This window comes from Podarcis cretensis, assembly GCF_951804945.1.
Source record: "Podarcis cretensis genome assembly, chromosome: 6".
In the NCBI taxonomy this organism is placed as follows: Eukaryota; Metazoa; Chordata; class Lepidosauria; order Squamata; family Lacertidae; genus Podarcis; species Podarcis cretensis.
Window position 1 is genome coordinate 98,871,709 of NC_137175.1, and position 27,446 is coordinate 98,899,154.

At 46.2% G+C, this 27,446-nt stretch overlaps 2 protein-coding genes and 1 long non-coding RNA gene across 6 annotated transcripts in view; 1 reads left to right on the plus strand and 2 right to left on the minus strand.

The window, feature by feature from the left end:
- The window catches only part of HSD17B7 (hydroxysteroid 17-beta dehydrogenase 7), a 158,896-nt gene that overhangs the window by 112,664 nt on the left and 18,786 nt on the right, over positions 1–27,446 (minus strand). The gene's annotated exons all lie outside the window — the stretch shown is intronic.
- Positions 15,383–17,101, minus strand: LOC307219335. 2 transcript variants are annotated; one of them, XR_013840374.1, is made up of 3 exons: positions 15,977–16,191; positions 15,648–15,859; positions 15,383–15,507 (listed from the first exon to the last, which is right to left on the minus strand). It is a non-coding gene; the product is annotated as an uncharacterized lncRNA (long non-coding RNA). The 2 variants fall into 2 exon arrangements; XR_013840375.1 differs by lacking the exons at positions 15,383–15,507; positions 15,977–16,191 and adding an exon at positions 16,955–17,101 and having other exon boundaries at positions 15,514–15,859.
- CCDC190 (coiled-coil domain containing 190) lies at positions 21,086–27,375 on the plus strand. Of its 2 annotated transcripts, none has more exons than XM_079982453.1 (5): positions 21,086–21,470; positions 22,328–22,613; positions 23,326–23,551; positions 24,374–24,491; positions 25,812–27,375. In XM_079982453.1, exons 3-5 carry the CDS (start codon positions 23,377–23,379, stop codon positions 26,389–26,391), a joined length of 873 nt encoding a protein of 290 aa, XP_079838579.1. In that variant the 5' UTR covers positions 21,086–21,470; positions 22,328–22,613; positions 23,326–23,376; the 3' UTR covers positions 26,392–27,375. The 2 variants fall into 2 exon arrangements, with proteins under 2 accessions (XP_079838579.1, XP_079838578.1); XM_079982452.1 differs by having other exon boundaries at positions 21,088–21,470; positions 22,328–22,394.

The following is a 27,446-nucleotide window of genomic DNA, read 5'->3' on the forward strand; positions in this document are numbered from 1 at the left end:
GGGCATGGGCGGCGGCGGCGGCGGCGGCGGGGTCTCGCGGCGAGCCGAGCTGCACCGGCCGCGCCGGGGATGGCGGCTGCGGGGAAGAGCGCGCCGGACTTGGGCTCCGCCGCCCGTCTGGGGGCGAGGCGGGGCGGGGCGGCCGGGCCGGAGGAGGAGCCTCCTCGTCGGCTATTGTGTCGCCGAGCTGCGGAGCCCCAAACCCGCCCGAAGCCCCGAAGGTCTGGGGCCGAAAGGCAGCGTCCGACCCCGGTCAGGCCAGTCTCGAGGGGCTCCGCATTTCGTGCGTGTCCCGCCAAGGTCTGGAACGGGAGAGCCGCGCTTCTCGTCTGATGGGACTCCAAGGCGCGAAGCCGGACGAGCCTCGCCTCGCACTCCGTGGAGCTTCTTGCGGGCCCACAAGCCCCGGGCGGGCGGGCGGGGGGTGGCCTCGCCTGGAGGAAGCAGGAGGCGGGGGCCGAAGGACTGGGCCGGGCCAGAACACCTCCGGGGCGCCCCGGCCAGGCAGCAGCCGGAGCCGCGAAGCCTCCAGCCGGACGGGCGCCGCTTGGGGAGGCCACGCCGGCCAAGAAGCAAGCCGGCCCGAAACTAGGCTGCCCCCGGCCAAAGACCCGGCTTGGCCCCCCCCCCCCCCATCTCCTGTGCCTACATTCACGTACAAAGAAACACCTCAACCCATTTATTTGTAAAGGGCATAAAAAGTAGGCACTACAGTGGTACCTCGGGTTACATACGCTTCAGGTTACATAAGCTTCAGGTTACAGACTCTGCTAACCCAGAAATAGTGCTTCAGGTTAAGAACTTTGCTTCAGGATGAGAACAGAAATCGTATTCTGGCGGCAGCAGGAGGCCCCATTAGCTAAAGTGGCGCTTCAGGTTAAGAACAGTTTCAGGTTAAGAACGGACCTCCGGGACGAATTAAGTTCTTAACCCGAGGCACCACTGTATATTATTTGAATACAAAAGAATCCCGAGCTTCCCTTCCACTAAAAGCAAATCGCTTGACAACGGTCGAACTTCCACGTGCAGCAAGTGTCTGAGGTCAGGTTTGGAATTGGATTTGTTTGGTCACAGGATCATTAAAAGGCTGCATTTCCATAAGATCTGCCAAGACCCTCTGGCTTCCTTCTAAAATGCTTTCCCCTCCTCTCTTGGAGGCTTTTGGCCACCCGCTCATCTTGCTTCTGTGCAAGCCCCTTCAAGGAGTATTGACGTGTAAATTTACTCCTAAACTTCAACAAGATTCCTTTGTCGTTGTTGAGTCGTTTAGTGGTGTCCGCCTCTTCGTGACCCCCTGGACCAGAGCACGCCAGGCCCTCCGCTCTTCCTTCACTTTTAAGATTCCTTTACTTTTGTTTGATTACTCATTTTAAGGAATGATAATTTTGTAGTCATTTTAGGTTCGCTGTATGGTGAATAAAAATGCTTTTTTGCGAGTAGAAAGTGCCCTTCCAGTAGAGTCCTAAGGCAGCCAGGCGCCTCTGGCAGGAAAAAGGCCCCTTACTTTCCTGTGTGTAAATCATGTATAGTCTGTAAAATGACTCAACACATTCAAAGTTCTGAAGAGATCACAGAATCAGAGTTGTAGGGCTGGAAGAGACCCCAAGGATCATCTTCCAGTCCAGCGGCTTCTCTTCCTCGGCTTCCTGCTCCTCCTGAATTTCTTTGTCACACAGCAGCAGCAAACCCACGCGGGATCCTGTTTTCTCCTTCACGGGGGAGCCTCTCTCTGCATCGCTCTAAAGGAGCCCCTCCAGCTTCGGGGGGAAGGACGGAGCTCTCGTCCGCTTTGTCTCTGGCTTGGAGCCCCAATGCCCCTCCCGGGAGGCTTCACCTGGGGCAGAAACCCCGGCTAGACGCGTGTCTGCTTGACTCCTCTTGGAGACAGTTGCTCTGCCTGCCTTGCTCCATTTCAATGCCCCCGAACGTGTAGCCTCCTTCTCCACGTGCAAAGAGGATCCCTGGGCATAACCACCCCCCCCATCAAGTAAAGAAATAGAAATACGTAACTGATCCATTGCATCGCAGATAACTGGGTTCTGCATCCCGCCTAACATCAAGCCTGCCCCCCCCCCCCTCAATCCTGGCTGCGCCCAGGTTGCAAAGGTGGGATGGGGAGGGGCTGGTCACTGCGCTGGGGCTCCCTCTGATGTGGCCACGTGACTTGACTAGAATTGCTCCAGGCGCTTGAAGCCACGTGACATGATCTACCTTGGATTTCTTGGAATAGACAAAGAATTGTTCCTGACCTGGCCCTGAGTCTCCCACCCAAACCCAGCAGTGGAGAAAGGCAGCTAACTGCCTGAGCTGCAAACCTGGCCTCACTTTTGTTGTTGTTTAGTCGTTTAGTCTGTCTCTTCGTGACCCCCTGGACCAGAGCACGCCAGGCACTCCTGTCTTCCACTGCCTCCCGCAGTTTGGTCAGACTCATGTTTGTAGCTTCGAAGACACTGTCCAACCATCTCGTCCTCTGTTGTCCCCTTCTCCTTGTGCCCTCCATCTTTCCCAACATCAGGGTCTTTTCCAGGGAGTCTTCTCTTCTCATGAGGTGGCCAAAGTCTTGGAGCCTCAGCTTCAGGATCTGTCCTTCCAGTGAGCACTCAGGGCTGATTTCCTTAAGAATGGAGAGGTTTGTTCTTCTTGCAGTCCATGGGACTCTCAAGAGTCTCCTCCAGCACCAGGATTCAAAAGCATAAATTCTTCGGCAATCAGCCTTCTTTATGGTCCAGCTCTCACTTCCATACATCACTTACATGGGAGTAAAGCTGATGTGAATTTTAAACTATTTTAGCATGTATTGTGAATTTTTTCCTGGTTTTATGGTTTTACCTTTTTGTAAACTGCTTTGAGGTTTTTTTTTTTTACAATCAAATGGTGTATAAATTTTATGAAATAAATAGAATGACACTGTGTTTTTGTCTGCTCATTAATAAATTACCTTTGTTTTTGTTTTATCTAAAAGGGCACCCACTTTTCCAAGGACCTTGTGACCAGGATGGGGAGGGGAAATGCAGGGCAGCACTTCCTTCCTTCCTTCCTAGGGGCTGGGGTTTACTTTCAAGGTGCCCAGCTGCCCCTTGGAAGCTGGATGGCAAATGGTAATAGGTTTAGAGAAATGCTGGTCTTACTATTGTTTAGTCATGGGAGCTTAAAAACAGTGAAACTGATGGTTTCCATGTCACCTTGCAGGCCATATAAAGGACTGGTCTGTGCCTGCTAGGGCAGAGCAATCCTAGTTTTCCCCAGTCCACCAGACTGGAGGAGATTAAGAAGCAGTACAGGATCCATTGGGCTCTGCTGGACTCTATGGAGGGGTGATGAGGTGCCTCTGCTGCGGCAGAATCATAGAATTGCAGCGTTGGAAGGGAACCTGAGGCTCATCTAATTCAACCCCCTACATGCATTAAATGCATTAGAAATGCAGGAAAGTGGAAGCTACTACTGGCATCCCTTAGTCAACATCATTTTCAGGGGGGTGCTAAGGATAAACCATGGTGCAGGGCAAGATCCCTGCTTGTGGACTTCTCAGAGACATCTGGACACAGATTGTTGCATCAGATGGCCCTCAGTCTGATCCAGCAAAAGTCTGCAGATGTTCTTTAAAAGCTCAATAAATAATTTGCATTAGTCTTCACTGCAGAAATTTTGAGACTTCTCCATCCCCCCCGGAAGCACAATGGAGAAGCGATATGAAATCAAGGTGGCAAAAGATTAAATTTCAGAACTAGTTGGCAAGTCTCCAGGGCCAGGGGGCACTCACCTGAGAGTTCTTAAGAACTCAAATGGGAAATTGTTGATCTTTAAGGTAAAGTATGTAACTTATTGCTAGAATCAGCCTCCTCAACAGAGGACTGAAACGCAGCCAACATCAAGTTTTGAAAAAGAATACACAAAGAATGCAGGAAATTAAAGACCTGTCAGTCTAACTTGTTTCTCAGGTAAGTAGGTGGAAAGCGTTATTAACAAGAAGACTGTAAATATTTAGAAGAACAAGCCTGTTGAACATCTTTATAAACTACTTGGATGAAGGAATTGAGGGGATGCTCATCAAATTTGCAAATGACACCTAACTGGGAGGAGTCGCTAATGTCGCAGAAAATGAAAATGACCTTAACGGACTGGAAAACTGGGTGCAATCTAACATACTGAATTTTAATAGGGACAAATGTAAGAATTCCCTTCTACATCACCTTGTTTGTTACCCGGGTGAGGAACAACCACCTTTTGAATAAACCACAGAAACTATTTTTCAAGTCCAGCATCAGGATTTAGGGACCCAGCATTTATTATAGCTCTTGCAATAGGACAGAGCTCACTCCACTCAACGGCCAGTTGAGAAGGGCTGCCCCAAGGCAGGGGCTTATATCGTAGTTCAAACACAGCAAACAACGAGCCATAAAACATCTTCACATGCATCAAGAAAGGTTACAAGTCATGGGATAGAAAACACGCATGGCGTCTTCCTGCTATTCACTCCCCCCCCCCCGGGGTTGACCAGACATGTGTCTGGCCTATGATCGTGTGTCTTAGGACGTGTGTCCTAGCCTATGATCAGTCTTGATTGACATTTCTCCCGTCTATCTTTCAGGAAACTGCCAAAGATTTCTTCCCTGATGTTAACTCATAACTGACATAGGAAAACATCCTGCCTTCAGGGTTAGATAAGGAGAGCTGGAAGGCAGCGTCGGAGGGGAGAGACTCACAGCTCCAACATTAGGAGCTGTCTGACAGTGGAACGGTCTCCCTCAGGAGGTGGTGGACGGCCCTTCCTTGGTTTTTAAGGAGAGGTTGGGTGGCCTGTAGGAGTGCAAATATCCAGAGTGTGGGGTCAGGTGGGATTACTATGAGGAATTATAAAATATGCATCAAGCCATTGTGTCCACAATGAATGCATTGTGTTGACTGGGTTTGATACATTGACTGCCCATTTCTCTTTCTTCACAAGTCACGTACACACTTAGACAGGCAGGCGTCCTGGGTCCTCAAAGATAATGGGCAGTTTCGTTGATGTTGCTTTTCTTATATATTAATCTTAGGATGTTAATCTTAGGGCCAGGAAACAGGTCTCACATTAAGGTGATAATGGTCGCTGGTCTCCTGGCCACCCTTCTTATCATGTGTACTGATTGTTTATGACCTCTGGGGTTGCTGAATGCGCTCCTTTGTAGTTTTCATTCATTTACTCCAAAGTATGCATGCCTAACTAGTGTTTATAGTTTAACTTTGTCCCCACTCGGGGTTTGTTTAAATGCTCAGAGGAAATCTGATCGGTTCTTACCAGCGCTGTGTAAAGGATTCTTTTGCTAATAAAATGGCCTGGTGAGGGGTGTGGGGTACACACTTCCTCTGAGAGCCTTGCTGTTCAAAGCCTCGTGTCTTATTTTAATCAGGGTCCAGTCCTTCCTTTGTCCTCAGAACGCAACAGTGGCCTCCTGTCATGGATTCTTTAGCTGAGATTCATGAATTGCAGGGGGCTGGACTAGATGACCCTTGGGGTCCCTTCCAACGCAAAGATTCTATGATTCTATGAAATGTAGAACACACAAAAATCAAGCCTAATACATTCTAAAAGGTTAAATGCAATTAAAGTGAAACTTTGAAACATTATTCAAATCAAAAATAAACACCTGGGGTCTCTAGTTCTTATATCAATCGGTTGATGGAAGAGTAGGACACCAGTTCAGGCTGCAGGTGAAGCTCACATAAAATAATGTTCCACACACACAAGCACATACCCCCCCCCCACATAAAAACTGGCATGTCAGGATAAAATGCATTCTGACATACCAGTTTCAGATAAACTGGTGTGTGTTTTTTGGTTTTTTGAATGGAGAAGCCTTCATGCAGTATGGAGGGGTATTGTTATCATCATCATTTTATTTATTTATATCCCCTTTTCCCCCAGTTTGGAACTCAGACAGCTTATGCAGCTAAAATAAAACAAGCTAAAAGCATAGAAAAGACACTCATTAAACACTAATAGAATTAAAATACTATAAAAAGATCCATTGAAAACATAGCACAGAACCAGCCCTTTTCTTAAAAGCAGTCAGTTCCCTGCTGGTGGAAAGACAACAAGGAGGGAGCCAGGACAGCTTCTCCAGAGAGGGAGTTCCAGAGTCTGGGAGCAGCCACCAAGAAGGCCCTTTCTTGTGTCCCCAACCAGGATGGTGGTAGTGAGGGTGGTGGGACTGAGAGACGGGCCTCCCCTGGAGGTCTCAGAGCCTGGGCAGGTTTGTGTGAGGGAATATGGTCTTTCTGATAGCCTGGATCTGAGCCGTGTAGAGCTTTATAGATTATAAGCAGCACTTTGAATTGTGCCCAGAAATAAACCAGGTACAGTCCTGACACAGGTTTACCATCTCACCCTCTGTTTGCAAGAACAAGGTCATTGCACCTCCCATTTCCCTAACATCTGCCTCTTGACCCTGTATCTTTTTCAATCATCGATTAATGCAGTTACTTTAAACGACAACTTGCACAAAATTAATAAAGTTGTCTAAATTGCTGGAACAAGCAAAGTAGGTAAATGTATGTAAATCTGTCCAGCTTGCATATTTGTTCCACTTGTAGAATTCATCATAAAGTTTGAGGTTTTGTGAAGTACATGAAGGAAACATTCTGAGAGTGTTATTGTCCACACTATAATAGCGTGGTGATGTTAAAGACCTCTTTGTGTGTTTTCAAGTGACTCAGGATACAGCGAAAGCCTCTGTTGCTTCTGACCCTGGGGCTTCAGCTCTCAAACTCCTCCCAGACAGGCGTTTTTCTCTCAGTATTGGAGTCCAGCAGAGAGAAGAGGCTGAAGGACAGGCTGCTGGGAGAGGTTTATCACTCTTTAAAGATCAAACCTTGCTATATGTAAGAACACTGTGAAGGGGAAGGTCCTTCAGAAGACACACTTGGGGTCACACAGGGAACTGTTTGAAATGTTTTCCTATTTTCTTTGTTGTAAGCCACTTTGAGCATGATTTTTTGGTGTGTGGGAAAGCGGCATACAAATAAAATGAATAAATTAATCCGGGGGCTCCCCTAATGTCAGCACATTTCTTGTTGTGTGTATGTGTGTATCCTTTCCTAAAGCCTTTCCTGTAACCAGAGGGAGCTAACCTACTTCATACATTACTTGCCAAGATAGCTTCTTCCCTCCCTAACTGGATAGTGATCTCCAGTTCATTGCAACTCTGATGCATCTGATTTCTGCAGACAGATTTCCAGTGCACAGCACCTCGTTTTCTCAGTCTTCCTTCCATGGGTTGTCTAAACTCCTCTGGAAACTTCATTCATTTGCCCACATTGTCCAGACTTTCGTTTTCTTTTAAGTTCCATTTTTGGAATGGCCATTAAACTTTGCAATCACTGGTAGATTTGAGGTAGGTGATTTGCTGAGATAGTGGAAACTGCATCAAATATTCTGCCCATGGCTAAATACAGCCTTTCGACTGGGTAGTAAATTGCAGGTTTTAGTTCCCATTAACAGTAAAACAGAAAATTCCTTCTCAGCAGTTTCTTATTTAGATATTATTAATCATTCCACTCCCTCACCATAGGCTGGTGTCTTAATTTAGCTTTCAAATAAAGGTTCCCCCTGTACCTAAAAGGTAGACAATCTAAATTAATTTTTAGCTTGTCATGATAAGTCTGACTAAAGCCCCAGGGGTTTGTTCATTAGGCATTCACTATCTTTTGCAAACTATTCCAAAGAAAAGCACCTACAAGCCAGTAAAAATATCAGCAGGGAGAGGAAAAAACAACCCAAAGGCTCTTCCTTTTGCAATAAAAAGCTCTTGCTTTTAAGCAAGGCAAGAATGAAGAAGTACAGAATGGGGGTTAAAAACCACAACTGTCTTTTTCCCTTTTATTATATAAGACAAGGTAGTAAAAGTCTAAGAACAAAATTTTATCCCTTTTTATGTTCACAATAACTCTGTTAGGTAGATTATGCTAATTGTGATTCGTCAAAGGCATCATGAGAAGATTCTCGAAATACCTGGAGTAACGTACTCGTAAAGATATCAAATCCAAGCTCGTATTCCAACAGGCAAGTATGTTGGAAGGTCTTCAACCTTTAAGTGAAAGGGGTTGTGAGCTTTTGTAATAAAACTCAGACAGAATTTGCATAAACTCTACATTTGCTGGACTTTGGGATGTATAGATATGGATTGAAAACAATTAAGATGGATTAGATAGATTCAAACAAATAACTTGTCCACAATTCTTGTCAGGGCAGACAGCCATGTGAAGGCCTTAGAGCTCCACAGAAATGGGGAGGGGGTCTGACTGCAAGAGTTGTATTCAGCTCTTGTATTTATTTTTAAAAACGTGAATATGAGTTACATATGCTCTTTGATTTATTAGAACAAAAATGAAGCGTATTAAGTGGTCTGCAAAGTAATATTAGTCAATGGAAGAAAAGTTTGAAAACTGCTACTCCAGCACTCTTAGTACACACGCAATGTGGCAAAAAGTCTCCTCCAGCAGATCAGGGGGATGAACATGTGCTGGTGTGATGTGCCACTTAACAGCAGAGGACCAAGAACATCAGCCTGACTGCATGAGGAGGAAAAGCAAGATATTACTGCAATAAGAAGTGGCCTAAGATGCTGCTTAAGATCTAAATATAATCGTGGCCACGGGTCATGTTACTGAACTTTTGTGAGCTCACTGGTTAGGATCCAAACCTTATTCCACTGAACTTTCTACATCCATAATGGTTTCTAGCATCACTACTTGGCTTCCCTTGGTATTAAGGGACAGCGCATGGAGTGACTTGTATTTCTAAAAATTAGTTTCATGGAAAATAGTTTAAGAGGAAAAACTGTAAGAGAGACACCACTAAGCTAGAACACTCTAACATGGTTGTCTCCTTGCCAGTTGATTCAAGAACCATCTGACTGTCCATCAGTCCATTTGTTAAAAAACCAGAAACATTTTTATTGGGGATAATAGGTGAGGAAATTCTAAAGAAAGACCAAAGACTATTCAGGTATGCAACAGTGGCAGTAAGGACTTTATTAGCTCAAAAATGGAAGCCACAGGAGACACCAACGATTCAAGAGTGGCAAATGAAGAGGACTGAATATGCACAGTTGGCAAAGTTGTCCGGGAAAATCCGAAACCAGCGGGATCAAGTGTTCCAAAAAGACTGCAGTAAATTTATACAATATTTGAAGGATGATTTAAGAAACTTAAGAAACTTGTAATGTTGTAATGTTGAGGTTATGTACTTTTTACATATTTATTTAAAATTTGATAATTGGATATAAACAGGAAAAAATAGAAATGCTGTGAAATAGAAATACAGTGGATGCTCAGGTTGCAAATGTGATCCATGCAGGAGGCACATTCACAACCCGCAGCGTCCGCAACCCGCAGCACTGCGCATGCGCAGGTTGTGATTTAATGTTTCTCCTCATGCGCGAGCGCTGAAACCTGAAAGTAACCCATTCCGGTACTTCCAGGTTTTGGCGCGTCCGTAACCCCAAAACGCACAACCTGAACTGTCTGTAACCCAAGGTATGACTGTAATTCATGTAACCATGAGGTGGGAGGGAAGTCGATAGCTCTTTTGAACAAATAACAAGGCGAAAAAATAATATATAATGGAAAATTCAATAATTACAATACAAAGAGCCTTACTGTGCTGGAACATCTATCATAGGTGGTCACCTTAATCAGATAAAAGCTTAGCAGCATACTAGATTCATGAGCCAAGTGGTCACCTGTGGCTTTAGCAGCCAGAGAACTGAACTAGGACTTCAACTTCACCAACACATCAGAGCTCTTTTCAGCAACAGCTTGTTATTGTGGCTCAGAACTCTGTAGGAGACTCTGGCTGACTTGCTGGTGCACAGCCAAGGAACGAGGTGTTTTAAGGTTACGGGCTTAGCACCTCTTAGACTCTTGTGCCCATGAAAAAGTTGAGAGTCCTGTGTGATCTCCAGGTTGCTGCTTCCAACTTAGTGGATGTTTGCCAGCATCACAAGGTATTGTTCTCACCCCCTGCAATTCATGTCCTTGTTTTGCTTGTATGAATTTCAGCAATTCTCTGATTGACTGGTATTATCCAAGACTAGGTGCCTTTCTCCAGCAGTTCCACATGGAACCTGGTCTCTTGCACAGAATCAGGTCAACCAGCAATTATGTCTCTAGAATCAGAGAAGTATGCAAAATTCTCCATCCCACCCAACCCATGCCATCTCATGTTCCTTCGTTAAAAAGTTGGTGTTTTAGTTTTGCTTTAGTTTTAGGATTTTGTGGAAGAGCATGGGGGCAGGAGAATGAAACTGGGCCCCTCTGGACAGTCTATGCCCATGAGGATTTGCACTCAACTCACCAGAACTCAGTTCCAGCACCTCTCAGGTTGGCGCCATTGCCATTTTAAGAGAACATGGTAAGTTCCAGAACCTCTTTTTCTAGAAAAATAGCACTGTTTACGCGATCCCATTTTCAACAATGTTGGTGCCTGCAAAAAAATGGGAAAGTCACAGTACTACATTTCCGATCAGTGCATATCCCATAACCTTTCTTACCACAAAGGTTTAAGATGGGTGGAGTTGCCCTGCTTTTCTTGCAGTACAGCCCCTCAAGAAAGCAATAATGTGGTAGTATTGGGAAAGCAATGCAGAACAACTAATAAATCAGAATAAATCTACCACTAATGCACTATTATTGTGTTAATTGCATGCTGCAGAACACACCCTCAATAAAACACCAGTCTGGTGGGGCCCACTGTTCCTAATGTGGTGAAAACTATCATTTGACAGCATAATAACTACCTTATGTTCACGCAGCAGTTGAGGATAAAGGGATGTTAAACCACTTATTATTTGTAGCTTCAGCAGGCTATGTTGTATGAAGTAATAAATGAACAAGATATCAGGAGTTTGTGTAGTCCCATAGGAACTAACATAGGGAAATCACAGACACTAGATACCATTCCTATATACAGTTAGATCTCTTTTGTCTTTAAAACAATTTAATTCTCCCTCCCTTAAACTGGAGTTCTCACCAATTAAATCTGATTTTTCATACTATAATTTCACTGGGTTTTATCTCAGCACAGTACCAGATTAAGAAAGTGCCTTTTAGCAAAACCTTAACAAGAATTAAAACAAGTTCTTCCTCTCAAAGGGCATGACTTCACCCGAAGAATCCCGGCAACAGTAGTTTCCTCTGGGTGCTGGCAATGGCAGCTTTGTGGAGGGTTATTTGGGAGAAGTCATGCGCTTTAAATGTAAGGTGTGTTGGCAGCCTGAATGAGATGTGGAGAAAGCTTGGGGTTTTAATGTGCTAAATTAAATAAGAATGCCTGTCTTTATTAGGAAGTCAGTGAGTGCCTGCAAGCATCCTCTGACGGGCGACCCATTCAAGGAGCTGGTGCTGCCACCACAATATAAAGCCCAGCCCAGGTTTGCATTCAACTTCTGAGTCTCTGTGCGAGTACAGTGGTACCTCGGGTTAACATACGCTTCAGGTTACATACGCTTCAGGTTACAGACTCCGCTAACCCAGAATAGTGCTTCAGGTTAAGAGCTTTGCTTCACGATGAGAACAGAAATCGTGCTCCTGCAGCAGGAGGCCCCATTAGCTAAAGTGGTGCTTCAGGTTAAGAACAGTTTCAGGTTAAGAATGGACCTCCAGAACGAATTAAGTACTTAACCCGAGGTACCACTGCATATCTTTCAGTGGGTTAAGCGGTTTTATTCCATTTATTTAGAAAAGATCTCGAGCTGGCTTCATCCAGCCCGGTGCATTTCTGGACGGGACAGGAAACCCCTTGCAAACACCCCCCCCCCCTTGCAAACACGGCGGGGTCACCAAGGGAAAGCACTTCTGGCCTCGACTACGGCTGTTGTTTATCACTTCATAGTTCAAAATAACCCCTCTCCACACCCTGTAGTAATCTGTCCAGTATTACGTTTCAGTGTATCTCAAGCTCTACATTTGATTCTTGGCTATTAAAAACTGGTTGAAACCATTTTATTTCATTCACAAAAGAAAACCTGACATGGGATTCTGATCAAGGTTTATAGACAATGGGTGAGACATTTATTGATCCTTTTTGTAAGTTATGATTTGTCTACTTTAGTGTATTATTTATATATTGTAGTCAAGAAGGGGTTGGGGTGGGAAGCACTTTTGAATATGAAACTGGTGGGTGGCTGTCATGAGTTCAGATCCATTTCATAGAATCTTAAGAGTTGGAAGGGACCCAAGGGTCATCTAGTCCAGCCCCCTGCAATGCAGGAATTTCAGCGACAGCATCCATGGCAGATGGCCATCCAGCCTCTGGTTAGAAACCTCCAAGGAAGGAGAGTCCACCACCTTCCAAGGGAGTCTGTTCGACTGCCAAACAGCTCTTGGTGTCAGAAAGGTTTTCATGAATGTTTAGTCGGAATCTCCATTCTTTGAACTTGAAGCCATCTCCTCGAGTCCTAGCGTCCAGAGCAGGGTAAAACAAGCATCCTCCCTCTTCCATGTGACAGCCTCTAAGATAGCTGAAGATCTCCTCTCAGTCTCCTCTTTTCCAGGCTAAACATGCCCAGCTCCTTCAAGCATTCATCGTAAGGCTTCGTTTCCAGACCCTCGATCATCTTGGTCACCCTCCTCTGCACATGGTCCAGCTTGTCAGCATCCTTCTTAAACTGTGGTGCCCAGAACTGGACACAGTATTCCAAGTGTGTTCTGACCAAGGCAGAATCGAGTGGTTACTATTACCTCCCTTGATCTGGACACTAGACGCCTGCTGAGGCAGACCAGAATAGTGTTAGCTTTCTTTTGCTGCTGCATCACGCTGTTGACTCCTGTTAGCTTTTGGTCCACCAAGACCCTTAGATCTTTTCCTCTTATACTGCTAGAAAGCCAGGTGTCCCCCATGCTATCTTAGTGAATCTGGTTCTTGCTGCCAAGGTGCAGAACCTGACATGACTCCCTATTGAAATTCATTTTGTTTGCTTGCGCCCAGTGCTCCAAACTGTTCATGTCATTTTGAATTCAGATTCTGTCTTCTGCAACATTAGCTACCCCTCCCAGTTGGGTGTCATCTGCCAATTGGATGAGCATCCCCTCAATTCCATCATCCAAGTCATTGACAAAGCCATTGAACAACAAGGGGCTCAGAACAGAACCTGGCGGCACCCCACTTGTCACTTTTCCCCAGGAGGATGAGCAGCCATTCATGGCCGCTCATCATGTCCCGGCCGTGGGCAACATTTGCAGCCTGGCGCATTGCACCGCCGTCTTGGAGCCACACTGCTCCCTTGGCCGTTGCTCTGCCTCCCAGGGTCACCGCCTCTGAGTTCCCGCTGGACTCAGCCGTTTGAATCAGCCAATCTGCAGCGGTCCGGGGGGCAAAGCTAGGAGGAGCGGACCTTACCAATGCAGGCTTCCCTCTGGTCCGCTCCTCAGATTTAAAGGAGGCCAGAGGCCTCTGGGTTAATCTACTTTGCATCAGTATATGGGGGGCTGGGCTAGATGACCCAGGACCCCTTCTAAGCCTGTTTTCAGTAACACCAGGGAAGGATCCTGTTCATTAATTAGTCATGCAGTCATATGCATGCGTGCACATGCGGGGTGACAATGGATGGCTAGTTCGCATGTGATCTATGGTACTCTTGATGTGGGAGCATGCATCCATGTATTCTCCAGTGCCTGGTCAGCTCAGCTGGTTGGACTGGATGATCCTGGGGGTCCCTCCCAACTCTACAGTTCGCCCTGCACAATTCATATCTGAGTGGTTTCACAGTCATCTCATCTGTGCTGCGCCAGCATGGGATCTTGAGGTGCTGCCCTTGACTCCGCTTGCGGGGCCTGGGTGTATGGGGTGCCCCTGGAGAGAATTCCCCTCCCACTTGGGAGGCTTCCGCTGGCAAGGTGGATGTGCAGGTGAATGCGGACAGGAATCTCTCACTGCCCTGCCCTTCTCTTCTTTATAGTTTGATTTTCAGTTTGATACATATCAGTAATTTTACTATCGTTTTAACATATCAAAACTCGACATCCTTCCCCCTTTCTGCTGTTCCTTAAATTTATTTATTTTTATGTTTTCTGCATATCCAAATGAATGAATTTGCTCATCTATTCAAGAACTTTAAATATATACAGGTTAAGAACTTAATTTGTTCTGGAGGTGTGTTCTTTTTTTTAATATATATATAATATTTATTAGGTTTTTTTTAACATATCATTTTCAACAGCAATTAAACTTACATCTTATTAAAATTTTTGACTTCCATCAATCCTGTCTGAAAATTTTCCAATCTAATCTCTCAGTACGCACTTCTTATCTTCCCTATTACATTTCAAACTCATAACCAATATCTCTATCTTTTTCTACTTTGCAACACTTCATATATTTCTCCTTACAAAACGTCTTGTAGTCCTACTAGCGTAATTTGTTGGTTACAGTTGCTCTTCAAATAGTTCATATACTTCTTCCAATCTTCTGTAAATCTCTGGTCCCACAGGTTTCGAATTCTTCCTGTCATTTTGTCCAATTCTGCGTAGTCCATTAATTTTGTCTGCCATTCTTTTTTCTGGGCTAACAATACTCTTGCCACAGTTGTTGCATATAAAAACAATTTAATATCTTGCCTATTTATGTCCTGACCTATAATACCAAGTAAAAATGCTTCTGGTTTTTTAAAAAATGTATATTTCAACATCTTTTTCATCTCATTATATATCATTTCCCAGAACCTGAGGCAAAGTTCTTAACCCAAGGTAATAATTCTGGGTTAGGGGAGTCTGTAACCTGAAGCGTCTGTAACCTGAAGTGTATGTAACCCGAGGTACCACTGTATACTCTTATAAAACTGCAGGTTATTACAATGTTCTTATCCACTTACAGTTTATTTGTTAATAACCAATAAACCATTTCCATTCTTTTATAAACAGTGGGTTATCTTGCTTTCTTATTTTCCCGGTAAGTTTCGCCATTTCGGCATATTCCACAAGTTTTTGTAGCCATTCTTCTTTCGCTGGGACGTATTCTTCTTCTTTCCATTTTTGGGCAAGTAACCTTCTTGCCCATCCTCACAACTGTTGGGAAAAAGAACCCCCGAGGATAAAAACATGATCAAAGACTAGCGTATTTGTATTACAAACTTTATTTGAATCTGTTATGTACTGAAGTTCTCACCCTGGGCCAGCAGGGGGACACTGTAGATAGTTCAGGTCCACATATGCAAATAAGGGATCGAAAGTGACATTCAGTGATTGGATAGTTACAGAAAATGGTTACTGTTGCGTTCTAGTGGAGCTCTATATAAGCAGGCTGGCTGAACCCTTCAGTTCAGTTCTGTTCTGGCCTGTGAATAAACATGAGCTGTTTGAAGAATCGCTGTGTCGTCTGATATGTTCACCCACAACTTAACAGAATCCATACAAAAATAATTTCTATATTTCTTTATTTATATATTTGGACTTGTGGGGAGGGGGGAACTGGGCATGGGAGGGGGGGGGTAAGAGCTCAGCTCGAGCTGCTGGTCTCACTGCTGCCGTTGCCTGGAAGAGAAAAGAAGAGAAAAGGATTATTAATATTTTAATTGATTCTTATGCTGATAACCCATCTTTCTGCTACCTCCGCCCCACTGCCAGATTTTCTCTGGCCTCCCTGTTCCTGAGGAAGAAAGATCAACACTCACCATCCACGTTGTTATCGGTGGGCTCCATCCCCTGGTCGCATGGTCTCACAAAAATCGATCGAATTTTCACCACCTCCTCCTTTCCGTCCTTCATGATGTTGACCTCCTCCTTCCACTCATCTCCTTCCTCCTCCTGGCAGACCAGGGGATGTATCTTGGGCAACCGGCAGCAGGAGACCAGCAGCCCGCGGAGCCTCCTCAGACTTCGGAACCTAGGGAAGAAGAGGAAACCGTGAGGAAATGGGTTCTAGAGATCTCTGTGCTGGATTTGGGGCACCTGGCAGCTAAACCTCCCCTGCGTTTCAGAAAGAAGGAGAAATCCTACTTACACCTGACAGGAAGAGAGTCTCTGAAATCTCTTCTGCAACATCTTGCTCTGCTCTCCCTCACTTGCTATCCTCAAATGGTTGCTCTTCCCAAAGTGCTCAGCCAAGTCACTCAGCAGGGGGACGTGTCACAATGGAGGACATGACCCTGTTACTTTAGCTATCTTGCTTAATAATAAGGGGCATTCTTCCCCTTCACAGTCACTTTTCAAATACAGTGGTACCTCAGGTTACATACGCTTCAAGTTACATACGCTTCAGGTTACACACTCCACTAACCCAGAAATAGTGCTTCAGGTTAAGAACTTTGCTTCAGGATAAACTGTAAATGGATAAGAACATTGTAATAACCTGCAGTTTTATAAGAGTATACAGTGGTACCTCAGGTTACATACACTTCAGGTTACAGACGCTTCAGGTTACAGACTCCCCTAACCCAGAATTATTACCTTGGGTTAAGAACTTTGCCTCAGGATGAGAACAGAAATCGTGCAGCAGCGGCACAGCGGCAGCAGGAGGCCCCATTAGCTAAAGTGGTTAAGAATGGACCTCCAGAACGAATTAAGTACTTAACCTGAAGTACCACTGTATACTGATCAGCCTGAAAGGTCTAATTCCAGCCCAACCTCCCTAAACCTGTGCCTTCCGGATTTTGGAGGACTCCCTCACCCATCAGCCCCCCTTAGCCTGCCCTGACTTGTTGAGTGGGCAGGAGATAGGGCAGTTGTAGCTCAGAAGACCTGAAGGGGACCAGGCTGGGAAAGGCTCGTGTAACTGTTCCCTGAGCTTCACAAAATGAGCTTTTCCGTGTTGTCCTTTCCCCTTCTGACTCCTTCTTGTGACGGCATCTTGGAGCCGCAACCTCTCCTGTCTCCACACTTGGAACAGTCCTGCCAAGTCGTATGTCTAAGTCTCCTCTTCTTCCTTTATCTTCTTCCTGTGCCTTTAGCAGCATGGCATAGATCTCCTGTTTTAGTTTACCTTATTAAAAATCTCTCCGTTTTTTGGTCTCCTGCTTTGCTGATGCCCCAGTCATGTGCCCAGCCTGCCAGTTGGGTAGTCCAGCACCGGGAAGGAGAAATGCTTTGCTGGCAAAAAAAGAGAGATGAAGCTTTACCTTTAATAAGAACAATACAAAGCTGACCTGAAAAGGACAGGGCAGTCGCGGGTTCCAGGCACCTCCAGGCGGCCCTTCTGCAAACTGACATCCTTTGTGCTTTAAAGATTAGGTGAGAACACAGTGCCACCTTGTGGTGGGCACATGGCACTGTTTTATTTATAAACTATATTTGCACCATAGGGACAGAACACGTTCAGAGACATTGGTTGCCACTTCCAGTTTAAATTGTAATGGGTTGTTGCCTCTACAGTGATGCTGCTCTGCCCCCAGAGAGAAGCGTGCTCCATAGAAGCAGACACTTTTTTACTTTGTCGCTTTAATATTTTTCTAGCAAAGCATCTCCAAACCATAATTCCTAAGAGCTGTAGATTTCTTTCTGTTTAAAGGAAGGTTTCTAGCCCTCGTGGATGTGAAGAATTATTTGAAAATATGCCAGGCAAAAGACCCCAGCATGGGGGCCCCAGCATTATTGTTATTTATTAAATGTATATACTGCTTTTCCACCCAAATGAGTCCAGGGTGGCAAACAACAAGAGATAAAACAGTAAGACCATTGAAGGTAAAGCTAAAGGGACCCCTGACCATTAGGTCCAGTTGTGGCCAATTCTGGGGTTGCAGCTCTCATCTCGCTTTATTGGCTGAGGGAGCCGGCATACAGCTTCCGGGTCATGTGGCCAGCATGACTAAGCCGCTTCTGGCGAACCAGAGCAGCGCATTAAAAAGCTGTTTACCTTCCCGCTGGAGCGGTACCTATTTATCTACTTGCACTTTGATGTGCTTTCGAACTGCTAGGTTGGCAGGAGCCGGGACCGAGTAACAGGAGCTCACCCTGTCGCGGGGATTCGAACTGCCGACCTTCTGATCAGCAAGTCCTAGGCTCTGTGGTTTAACCCACAGCGTCACTCGCATCCCTAGTAAGACCATTAGAAACAGTTTAAAAACATTTTAAAACCAGTTCCAGCACAGAGGCAAACTGGGAAAGTTCTCCACTTAAAAGGCTTGGGCTTCAGCGAGCGCCACGAAGGCAACAGAGAGGGCACCTGGCTAATATTCAAGGAGAGGGGATTCCAGAGGGCACCAGCCATGATGCTAGGCCTCGTTCCTAGATAGTGGTACCTCGGGTTACAAACACTTCGGGTTAAAAACTCCACTAACCAGGAAGTAGTACCTCGGGTTAAGAACTTTGCTTCAGGATGAGAACAGAAATCACGTGGCAGCGAGAGGCCCCATTAGCTAAAGTGGTACCTCAGGTTAAGAACGGTTTCAGGTTAAGAACAGACCTCCAGAACAAATTAAGTTCGTAACCCGATGTACCACTGTATTGTCCAGAATGGGACAACCTGAGAAGATGCTACGGAGAGGTGAGACAATCTTTTGGGTCACCTGGTCCCAAGCTGCACATTGGGCATTATACGCCAAATCCAAACCCTTGAACTTAGCATGGTAGCTAATTGGCCTCCCATGCCCAATATGTTATGTTTATCAGAAGGGGAATAGTAGTTACCTCAACCAGAAGGGTTCTTCCCTGTGGGAAGAAACAGCCCAGCCCACCCAGCCTGTCTCAGCACTCCGGAGCCTGTGAGACCTCAAGGTTTGGCACTGGGACCTGGTGGACGAAGCTTCTGTGGGTGGTAGGTGCTCATTGTCCCCTCCAGACACAGAGACCGTCAGAAATCAGAGAAAGAGCGATCTCACGGTCAGGGATAGCGGACTGCCCTCCAGGTGCTACCAAACCACAACTCCCATCAGCCCCAGCCAGCATGGCCAATGATCAAGGATGCTGGGAGTTGTAGTCCAGCAACAACTGGCGAGCACCACAAGGGCTCTAGCCCTGATCTAGATCCACCATTTCCTGGGAAACCATTTTTAAATGCCTCCTGGGGTGGAACTGAGAGCTATCCATAGAAAGCAGCGGGCTAGCCAAAGATTTCGGTGTAGCTGTGTGTCTGGACACCTCACAAACAAATGGAAGCAGTAAACAGAGGAAGTCCTGCTCTTTCTAAGTCAGCTCATATTTTACATAAAAACATTGCTTTTCATCACATACAGACATGGGCATAGCCAGGGTTTTTGTTACGGAGGGCAGACTTTTGTTGGGGGGGGGGGCAGAACCTAAGATTTATATTAATTTTTATTGATTTAAGGCTGCGCCCATGTAGGCAGGAGCCTTGTTCTTTGTTCAGTCGCATGCAGATGGGTTGCAGTTTTAAATGTGCAAGAAAGAACTCGTGAAAATATCCCTCCCCCAACAGCAAGACCGCATTTAGAAAGTGTAGGGACCTTGTCTCTGCTGCTGTTTTTGTTTTGCTTTTTGCCAGCAGTGGGGGAGACATTTCCCAGTCGCACATGCAGTAAAATCTTTGATTTCCCCATTAATTTCTATGGACAGGTCTCATGTTTGCTCAGTGAGATGGGGAAAGCCTACTGATATCAGAAACTTGTGGGGCTTGTCTTTCTGTAGCTCTGCATCTCCATGCATGGAACATAGTAGACGGCGCCACAGCAGGCCTTGCCTGCCTGCCTGCCTGCCTGCCCCTCCTCCCGTCATGTGCTCACAAAATCACCTGAAATACATTAGGTCTCTAAGACTGGATTTGGGTTCAGGCCCTGGTCTGGCCCAACAGCCTCATGGAGGGATGTACGCCCAGCACTCCCAGCACGTCATCCAGCTATCGCTAAGGAAGATAATGCCCCAGTAAATGTCTCTGTATGTTAGCAGTAATTTGCCAATAATACCTTGGAACCTGCTACCATTTCCTCCCGTAATGTCAGAGACCTTCCAGTGCCAGCCCAAATGATGCCCCACCACCACCTCAGCCTTCTATTCCTGTCTTCATTTGTTACACATGCACACTTTCTTATGCTGCATGAAGCCGTTCACTTCAGAGCTGGCTCTGGAACCGTGTCCTTGCAGCACTCTGAGATTCGTCTTAATCTCTGGAGGGAACCAGGGAAAACAAGTCTGGGAGACAACAAGTCTCTTGGTTTCCAGTTGCTAGGCTTTCCTAACACAATAGCTATCTTTGGGCTGATGTTCTTAATTACCTTTGGCTTGCTTGTGGGCTTAGACTGAAGATTTGCTTGTTAACTAGGCTCCAGATGAATTCTACAGAATAAATCAAGTCCCTAAGGGTTCCTTGGAACCCCCTCTTGGAATCTCCGATGGTGGGGAAAGTTTTCAAGTCATGTGATTTTGGCAGGGGAGTGGGGTTAATCCTTTGAGTAAGATTACCTTGTGTGCATGATGTTTTGTTTGTATGTATGTATACTTGCATGTTTGCCTGCGTTTGCGCAGGCTGCTGTGTCAATTTAGTTGCCAGTAGTCACTGTACTATTATATTTGCATGCAATGGATTGTGGGGTGGGAATTTTTGTAGGAGAAAAAGCTATAGAGCCGCCTGCAAAAGCCTCAAGATTTCTGGCTTTTTCACAGCTTCAAAATAAAATGAGATAATAATTAGTGTTGGGGACTGGTGGCACACTTACCCAAGCATGCTATTTTTAGCCTTTTACAAAGCTGAAAAATAGCAGGCGATGACAGGGCTCCTCTCATTATTGCAGATTTTGCTCAGTCTTGCAAACCTTTTTTCTTTTTAGTTTTTTGTTCTTGTCTGGAGCATCAAAACACACACCTGTAATGGGAAGAGAGCCCAGAAGGGAGTTCACCTGTGCATGCTGCTTTGTAAAGGAAGAGAGCTAGGGGAGAGCATTTCCAAGGGAGGAATATCTCTGAAAGGGTAATCATTTATCTCCCTGCAACACGGTCCTCTCTCCCCCAAGGCCCCACAGCAAGGAAAATCTCCCCTCCATCGCATGGGGAGAAGATATTGTCAGAACAGCTGACATATCACTACTTTAGTGCTTTACTTTATGTATTATGTTTTCTTCTAAGAAAATGAATGTGTGCTGCTTTGTATCTACTGCAAAGACCCTTCCTGAGTGATGATTCCACATCACATGTCTGTTTCTTATTTGCAGAGCAGTTTGATGTGGGCTGCTCCCCTGAGTCAAATAGCTGCCCTGTTCTTTGCCTCCGCCTACTAGGCAACAAGCCAAATCCATGTAGTAGAGCCGGCAGCAGCCGCAGCGGAGTTTTCACGTAGTACTGGGAGCATGCGGCTCTCACTTGCCCTGCAAGCAGCCTCAGTTGTGGGAAGATTTGGGTCTAGTGTTCAGGATTTCAGGAGCTTTCTGGATTCCCCACCGCCATGCGTTCCTCGGGGAAGGGCAAGCAAAAGACAGAAAAAGAAAGTTATTGCTGGCTTTTAACATGATCAGCCTTTCTTTGCTCTGTGGATTGTGTCTGGATTTCCGCAACTAGCCTCAGGGTCCCTGTCATCCTGAGCAAAAGAGAATCACAGGACGAATCCTTCAACTGTAAGTGCTGCTGCTGCTCTCCAGCATTTCTTCTCTTGTGTGTTGGCAGGGGCCCTTGCAGGGTGTATGCCAAAGCCAGGTGCCAAGGAGGACAGGGCTTCATAGCTGTGTGGGCCATTTCGGCATTTGCAACTTGCCATTGCAGGGATTAGAAATTTTCCTCTTTGATCCGAGCGTTAAAGGAACAGGAAGAAACACTGTTCTCCTTCCACATGGCCACCTGAGAGAAACCCAAGAAACCTAATGTTGTGCCATCTTTCTTTGGATGCAAAGAGGACTTTGGGTGGCTTAGTTTTACACTGGCACAGGTCAGCTGGCCTGATCCACCTGCTCCACTGCAGTCAGGCCACTTGCCTCTTTCTTAACCAATCCCAGAGTTCTTCATCTCAACCCTCCCCCATTCCTATGTGACTCACACAACAGACATTGCACATCTTCTGGGACGGAATAGTGGCATTTTTGAAATTCTGTACAGCAATGCCCCTGGGCAGCTGAAGGAACAACGTGGCCAAGAGTCAAGGCATAGTCTAGCATCCAGTACTAGATCTCCTTCTAGCATTCACAACCCAGGAAAAGCTTCAGGACTCTACTCCTTTACAGCTGAACTGGAGGCACAGGAGTGAATAACTTAAGGAAGTTATAGGTGTAGCAGGTTCAGCACTGTTTACTCAGGCATTAAAAGGGGTATGTCAACAGCAAGATTTACTTTTTAGCTTTCCAGAACAGAGTTCACCTAATGTGTTAACTATGGCTTAGGTAACAGCCCTTCTCATAGCAACACCATCTGCGTAACACAACAAACACAGGCCCCCTGTTAAGGGTTTGGCAATTCCAGGATTGTTCCCTTTCTCTTTCAGATCTTTGGGAGTGCCGGACCCCACGCGGCCCAGTTCACAGCCTGATTCTCTGCATGTTTTTTCAGAAGTAAGTCCCACTGAGGGAAACCCGGTTGCCGTCTGCCCAGCTTCAGCAGTACAACGCAGATTTTCCCAGGGAGAGTGCCAGCTCCAAATAAAGACACACTTGGACACAGAGCTTTAAAGCCCAGCCCTCACCTTTCCATAGAAATACAGCCCAAAAGGAAGTCTGGATGAGGCCTGAGTGTGGACAGAATCACAGGAGATCCCTGAGACCACTCCCAATGTGAGCCAAGACCTGTTCAGATTAATGTTGCTTGTTCTGCTGTAATGAGGCAACTTCTGATGGGATCCAAATTTTAAAACAAGATTTGGGCACCCCACAAATAGAGGCATCTCCCCACTTATGTCGGGGTTACGTTCTGGGCCCCTGCACACATAAGTGAAATTGTGTAAAGTGGGGAGCACCCTCTAACAAGCCTTTAAATGTCTGTTTTCTCCCGCTCTCCAGCGCTCTCTCTCCACAACTCTTTCTTTAACTAGAGTTGAAGTTTTGGGGCTGGCTGCAGAAAAGTGGCTGCTGCTGCTGCTGCTACTGCTGCTGCTGCTGCGCTACCCTGCTCATCAGCTCCAAGGCGGGGAGGCTGAGGAGCCTAAACAAAGCCCCACTGTGCCTCTGGTCTCTTTGGGACTTCCTCTGCCCTCACTGACAGAGACTCTCCAGCTCTCTCCCGCAAATTCCTGGTACGATTCTATTTATTTAATTATTTCCTGGCACCACAAATATATGCAGTCATGTGCAAGTAGAATGCACATAAGTGGGCGATTCTTGTACAAAAATAATGTCTCAGTAGTGGAGGATAAATTTGCCTGACATGTTTAATCGCAACATTCAGAAATTCTATGCAAATGCTGGGCTGTTAATTGGACAGCTGGGAGATATGCAGCTATCTTGAGGGAAAGAGGATGTGGGGCTGACCTTGCTAAATCTTTTTCAGATTCTCCAGGGGTGCCCAGTAGCCTTTCTCTCTCTGGGACTAAAGACAGACATGGCAGGTGGGGAGACCTCCAGACGCTGGGAGGCCGAGAGGCAGGATAGCAAGAGGGCAGAGGCCAGGCTCATCCGCGGACTGCAGCATTTAGAAGACGCCCGTCTCTCCTATTTGAATTCAATGATGAAGGAGCAGCGGAGACTCCAGCAGGAGCTCATGAGAATGCAGAAGAGTGAGGAGCTGTTTCCTCCTTCTTTCACCCAATGCAATGACAAATAAAGCCACTTTTTGAAAGCAGGGATTCTGCAGCTGGAATTAATTTGGTGCAGAATTTGACCCCTGTCCCCAAGATTACCCTTGGAAGGCCACAGATGCCCTGATCCTGATCCAGGAAGGGAAGAAGCAGGCTTTCATGTGTGCCAATGGGGTTGCATATTTTCCCCCTGAATTGGCTGGGTGCATCTTTTGGATGTAGAGTGGAGATGGCATCTCTGCCCATCTGAGACTGCCCATTCTATGCAAGTTGTTCCCCATGACTAGGGCTAGTTTAAGATTAGAACATCAATCAGTATGGTCCTAATGACCTAATCAGACCCTAGTCTGGTTGCAGTTCAGTGCCAGAAAATGACCCCCATCCTCCTTGGTAAAGAGCCTTTCCCCACCCTTCTTTGACTCAAATGTAGCCCAGTTGATGAAAGAATCTTCCTTTCAGGGTGAAAAGCAATTTGGGGAAGCTATTTAGTGGACAAACAGCATGACAGGATTAAGCCGTCCCATTCTGTTCCTTTGTTGAAATTGACAGCCTCCTCCCAGCTGTTCTTCAGTTAAAACAATTACAAATCATTCACACATCTCCTGTGTAGAGCAGGGGCAGCCAATGTGGGGCACCCCACATGTTTTGAGTTACACCCGCTATTAACCCTATCCAGCAGCCCACAGAATCTGGCTGGTACCATGTTGACAGTGCTTGATCTAGATTGACTCCAAAGTCCCTGTTTGGGGACTTTTAATGCAGGGGGGATCCTGATAACCATCCCGCTCCTTTTCTCCCAAGGTCGCTCCAAGCAGCAGCTTTCAGTGGGCCCTGGACGCAGAAGCATAAAACTGGCTCTTCCGCTCCTGTCCCCTCAGGCAGGACGGGATTACAGCAGATTCCAAGATCCAGCACAGCGGTAAGGGTGTCTGTCAGGAGAACTTCACATCTGGGCTCCTAAAATGCCATGCATGTGTCTAAGGAATGGAAATCCAAGTTTTATTCTCATTTCATGAGCATTGCATCTGCCGCCCATTTTCCTCTTCCATTTCCGCTGCCTTGCTTTACCACAGAACTTCTCCCCATTTCACGGCATCACACTAGCCCCTCCTTTCCATATCTCTATCAAATGCCCGTTTCCTGACAGACAAGCTCACTCCCAGCTTTGCTAGAGAGCAGCTTCAGCCTCCAGCCAGTAAGCCATGGTGCAAAGGCGAGAGAGAGGTCAGTCAGCGGAATGGAAAGAGGAGGCATGTTTTTGAAGGGGTAGAATCATAGAATCATAGAACTGTAGAGTTGGAAGGGACCCTGAGGATCATCTAGTCCAACCCCCTGCAATAGAGGAATATGCAGCTGGTCCACACAGGGATCGAACCTGCAACCTTGGTGTTATCAGCACCATGGTCCAACCAACTGAGCTATCCAGTCAAAACGCATCAGTCAAAAACGCTTATGAAGGGTGCAAAGTAGGACTGGAGAAGGGGGTGGCTTGAGTCCCAACAGAGCGACCTGGAGGGCTGCATCTGGTCCCTGAGCCTGATATTTGCTATCCATGCACACTGAACAAACTACAATTCCCAGGATTCCCACTGGTTGCCATTTTCTGATTTGCCTCAGGCAGGAAAATGTATTGGGCTGGCTCTGGTTCTCTTCCTCTCCTCCCATGTGGATCTCCACCCCTTGAATCTGTTCTAAATCTCTGGAACAGATTTGGTAACAGTGCAGGATATGTGCAGAGTGGGGGAAGTCCTGCTGTGCCAGCAATAATCTTTGTGTGAGCACAATTAGTTAACTGACTACCACCTGAACTGTCTCTGACTGTGGAGACAGAACAAAGCCTTCAAAACCTTGAGTGGAAGTTTAAATGGAGGATGGAGGCAGAGTCACTGTGTAAACTTTGCCTCATGCAAAGTAGCAGGAGCCTACTCCCTCCTCCACATTGTCACAGCAAACTATGAACACTGAACAAGAAGCAGCAGCCAAATCTTGGCACTCTCATGAGGGTACTTGCCTGATAACATGTTCGCAAACACATTCACTCTTTCCACTTCAAAAAAGATATGAGGAAACGCTCCAATTTAGGGTTAGACCCTGCCAATTAGAGGTGCACTTTGCCCTCAGAAGCACATGGCCTTCCAGGCCACTGAGGTGGTTGCAGTTTCTTTATACTCGGTGCAGTGGGGAACTGAAACCATCCTCCTTAGGCAAGGGCTGTGTGACTCTCCCTCTTTTCTTCTAGATCCAAGAGGAAAACACTGGCCAAGGCAGGAGGCTTTCTGGGGACAAGCCAGCCTTCCTTGTATCTACAGAAGCCTGATGGTGATGTCGCAAGAAATGAAGAGGGCAGAAAAGGGCACTTGCCCCCCTTGAATGTCACAGACCCAAACACCACTGCTGACAGGGACATTGCCACCCTACAGGACTCCATCGCCAAGCAGCTGTGCATCTCCTCAGAGGCCGGGGAGGGAGAGGAAGCAGATGGAACCCAGGGCCAAGGGGAAGGGCCTGTAGAGAAAGACAGCAGAGCTGCTGCTGGAGCCAAGGGCACAATGCTCGTGACTCTCCCAGGGCAGCGAAGGCTTTCCCTTGGGCCTGAGAGGCTGATCATGGATCCGGAGGCCTATGCAGCAGATGGACGCCTCAGGACCACGTATGCCAGGCCAGATTTCCTAAAGTCTTATGCGGAAGCTAGGAAAGCCCGTTACATTCGCCACAAGAACGCTCCTGCCTGGGAAAAGGAACTGAGTCTCCAGGAGATATTTGGACACAAAAAGACCATGCAGCATTCACCCCAGGGGCAGGCTATGATGAAACCATAGCCCTGAGAGCACAGGGAAAGGATGCCATGACCCTCCAAAATCATGGCACTGAAGATCACCATCAGCTCAAAGCAGGCTTGCACACCCACAAATAGCACACCAAGCCAGTTGTTTCCAGGACTCTTCCATATGAAACCCTGGGCTTTGGACTTGGGTAGGGTGTTCTCAGCATGCTGATGGCACTTAACTCTGTTTTTCTGCAACATATGAATCAGCTGCGCAAGTTCTTGGTCAGTTTGGTTGGGAGAAGGTGGAAAGTTTATTGAAACTGCATTCTGATCTGTTTTGCAGGTTCATGTGCTCAGGAGGAGCCCAGCACCTTCTTTATACACCTTTAGGCGCAAGGCGAAAACATTCCTCTTCAAGCTGGCCTTTGGCTTACAACATCCTATATCCTCTTAAATATGTTTCTGGGGGTGGGGAAGGGGCTTTGTTTTGTTTTGCTCTTTTTTATTGTGTATTTTGTGTATTTTATCTTGCATTTTTATGCTGCAAACCCCCTGAGAGCTACAGATGGAGGGCAGGTTTGTAGTCTGGGAGTGTTGGAGGCCCACATGCCTGCAGTGGCTCTTTCTTTCCACTGGGACAACGTGGCCACAGAGGTGCATGCATTGGTAACTTCCAAGACTAGACTACTGCCATGGCACTCTAGGTTGGGCTGCCCTTAAGGCCAGTTCAGAAGCTGCAGCTAGTGCAAAGTGCAGCAGGTAATTGCTTTGCAGGGTGTGACCCATCGTCAACATGTCACTACTGTGGAAGGAACTGCACTGGGTGCCTATATGCTACTGGACCAGGCTTAAGGTTTTACTTTCAGATTTTACTGAAGCTTTTTCATAATACAGTAAGATGAAAGAGTCCTGTATCAGGAAGTTTTGAATGTTTAATATTTTATTATGTTTTATATATGCTGTAAGCCACCCAGAGTGGCTGGGGGAACTTAGGCAGATGGGCAGGGTATAAATAATAAAAATACTATTATTATTATTAATATTATTATTATTATTATTATTCTAAACAAAACAAAAAGAGAGAAAGAAAACAGAGAAAGAGAAAAG

Bases quoted from the DNA above. Each gene is read 5' to 3' on its own strand.
- CCDC190 (XM_079982453.1), top strand. From the start codon at position 23,377: ATGGCAGGTGGGGAGACCTCCAGACGCTGGGAGGCCGAGAGGCAGGAT. The intron at 23,552-24,373 runs GTGAGGAGCTGT...TTTTCTCCCAAG, and splicing joins GCTCATGAGAATGCAGAAGA to GTCGCTCCAAGCAGCAGCTT. The intron at 24,492-25,811 runs GTAAGGGTGTCT...CTTTTCTTCTAG, and splicing joins TTCCAAGATCCAGCACAGCG to ATCCAAGAGGAAAACACTGG.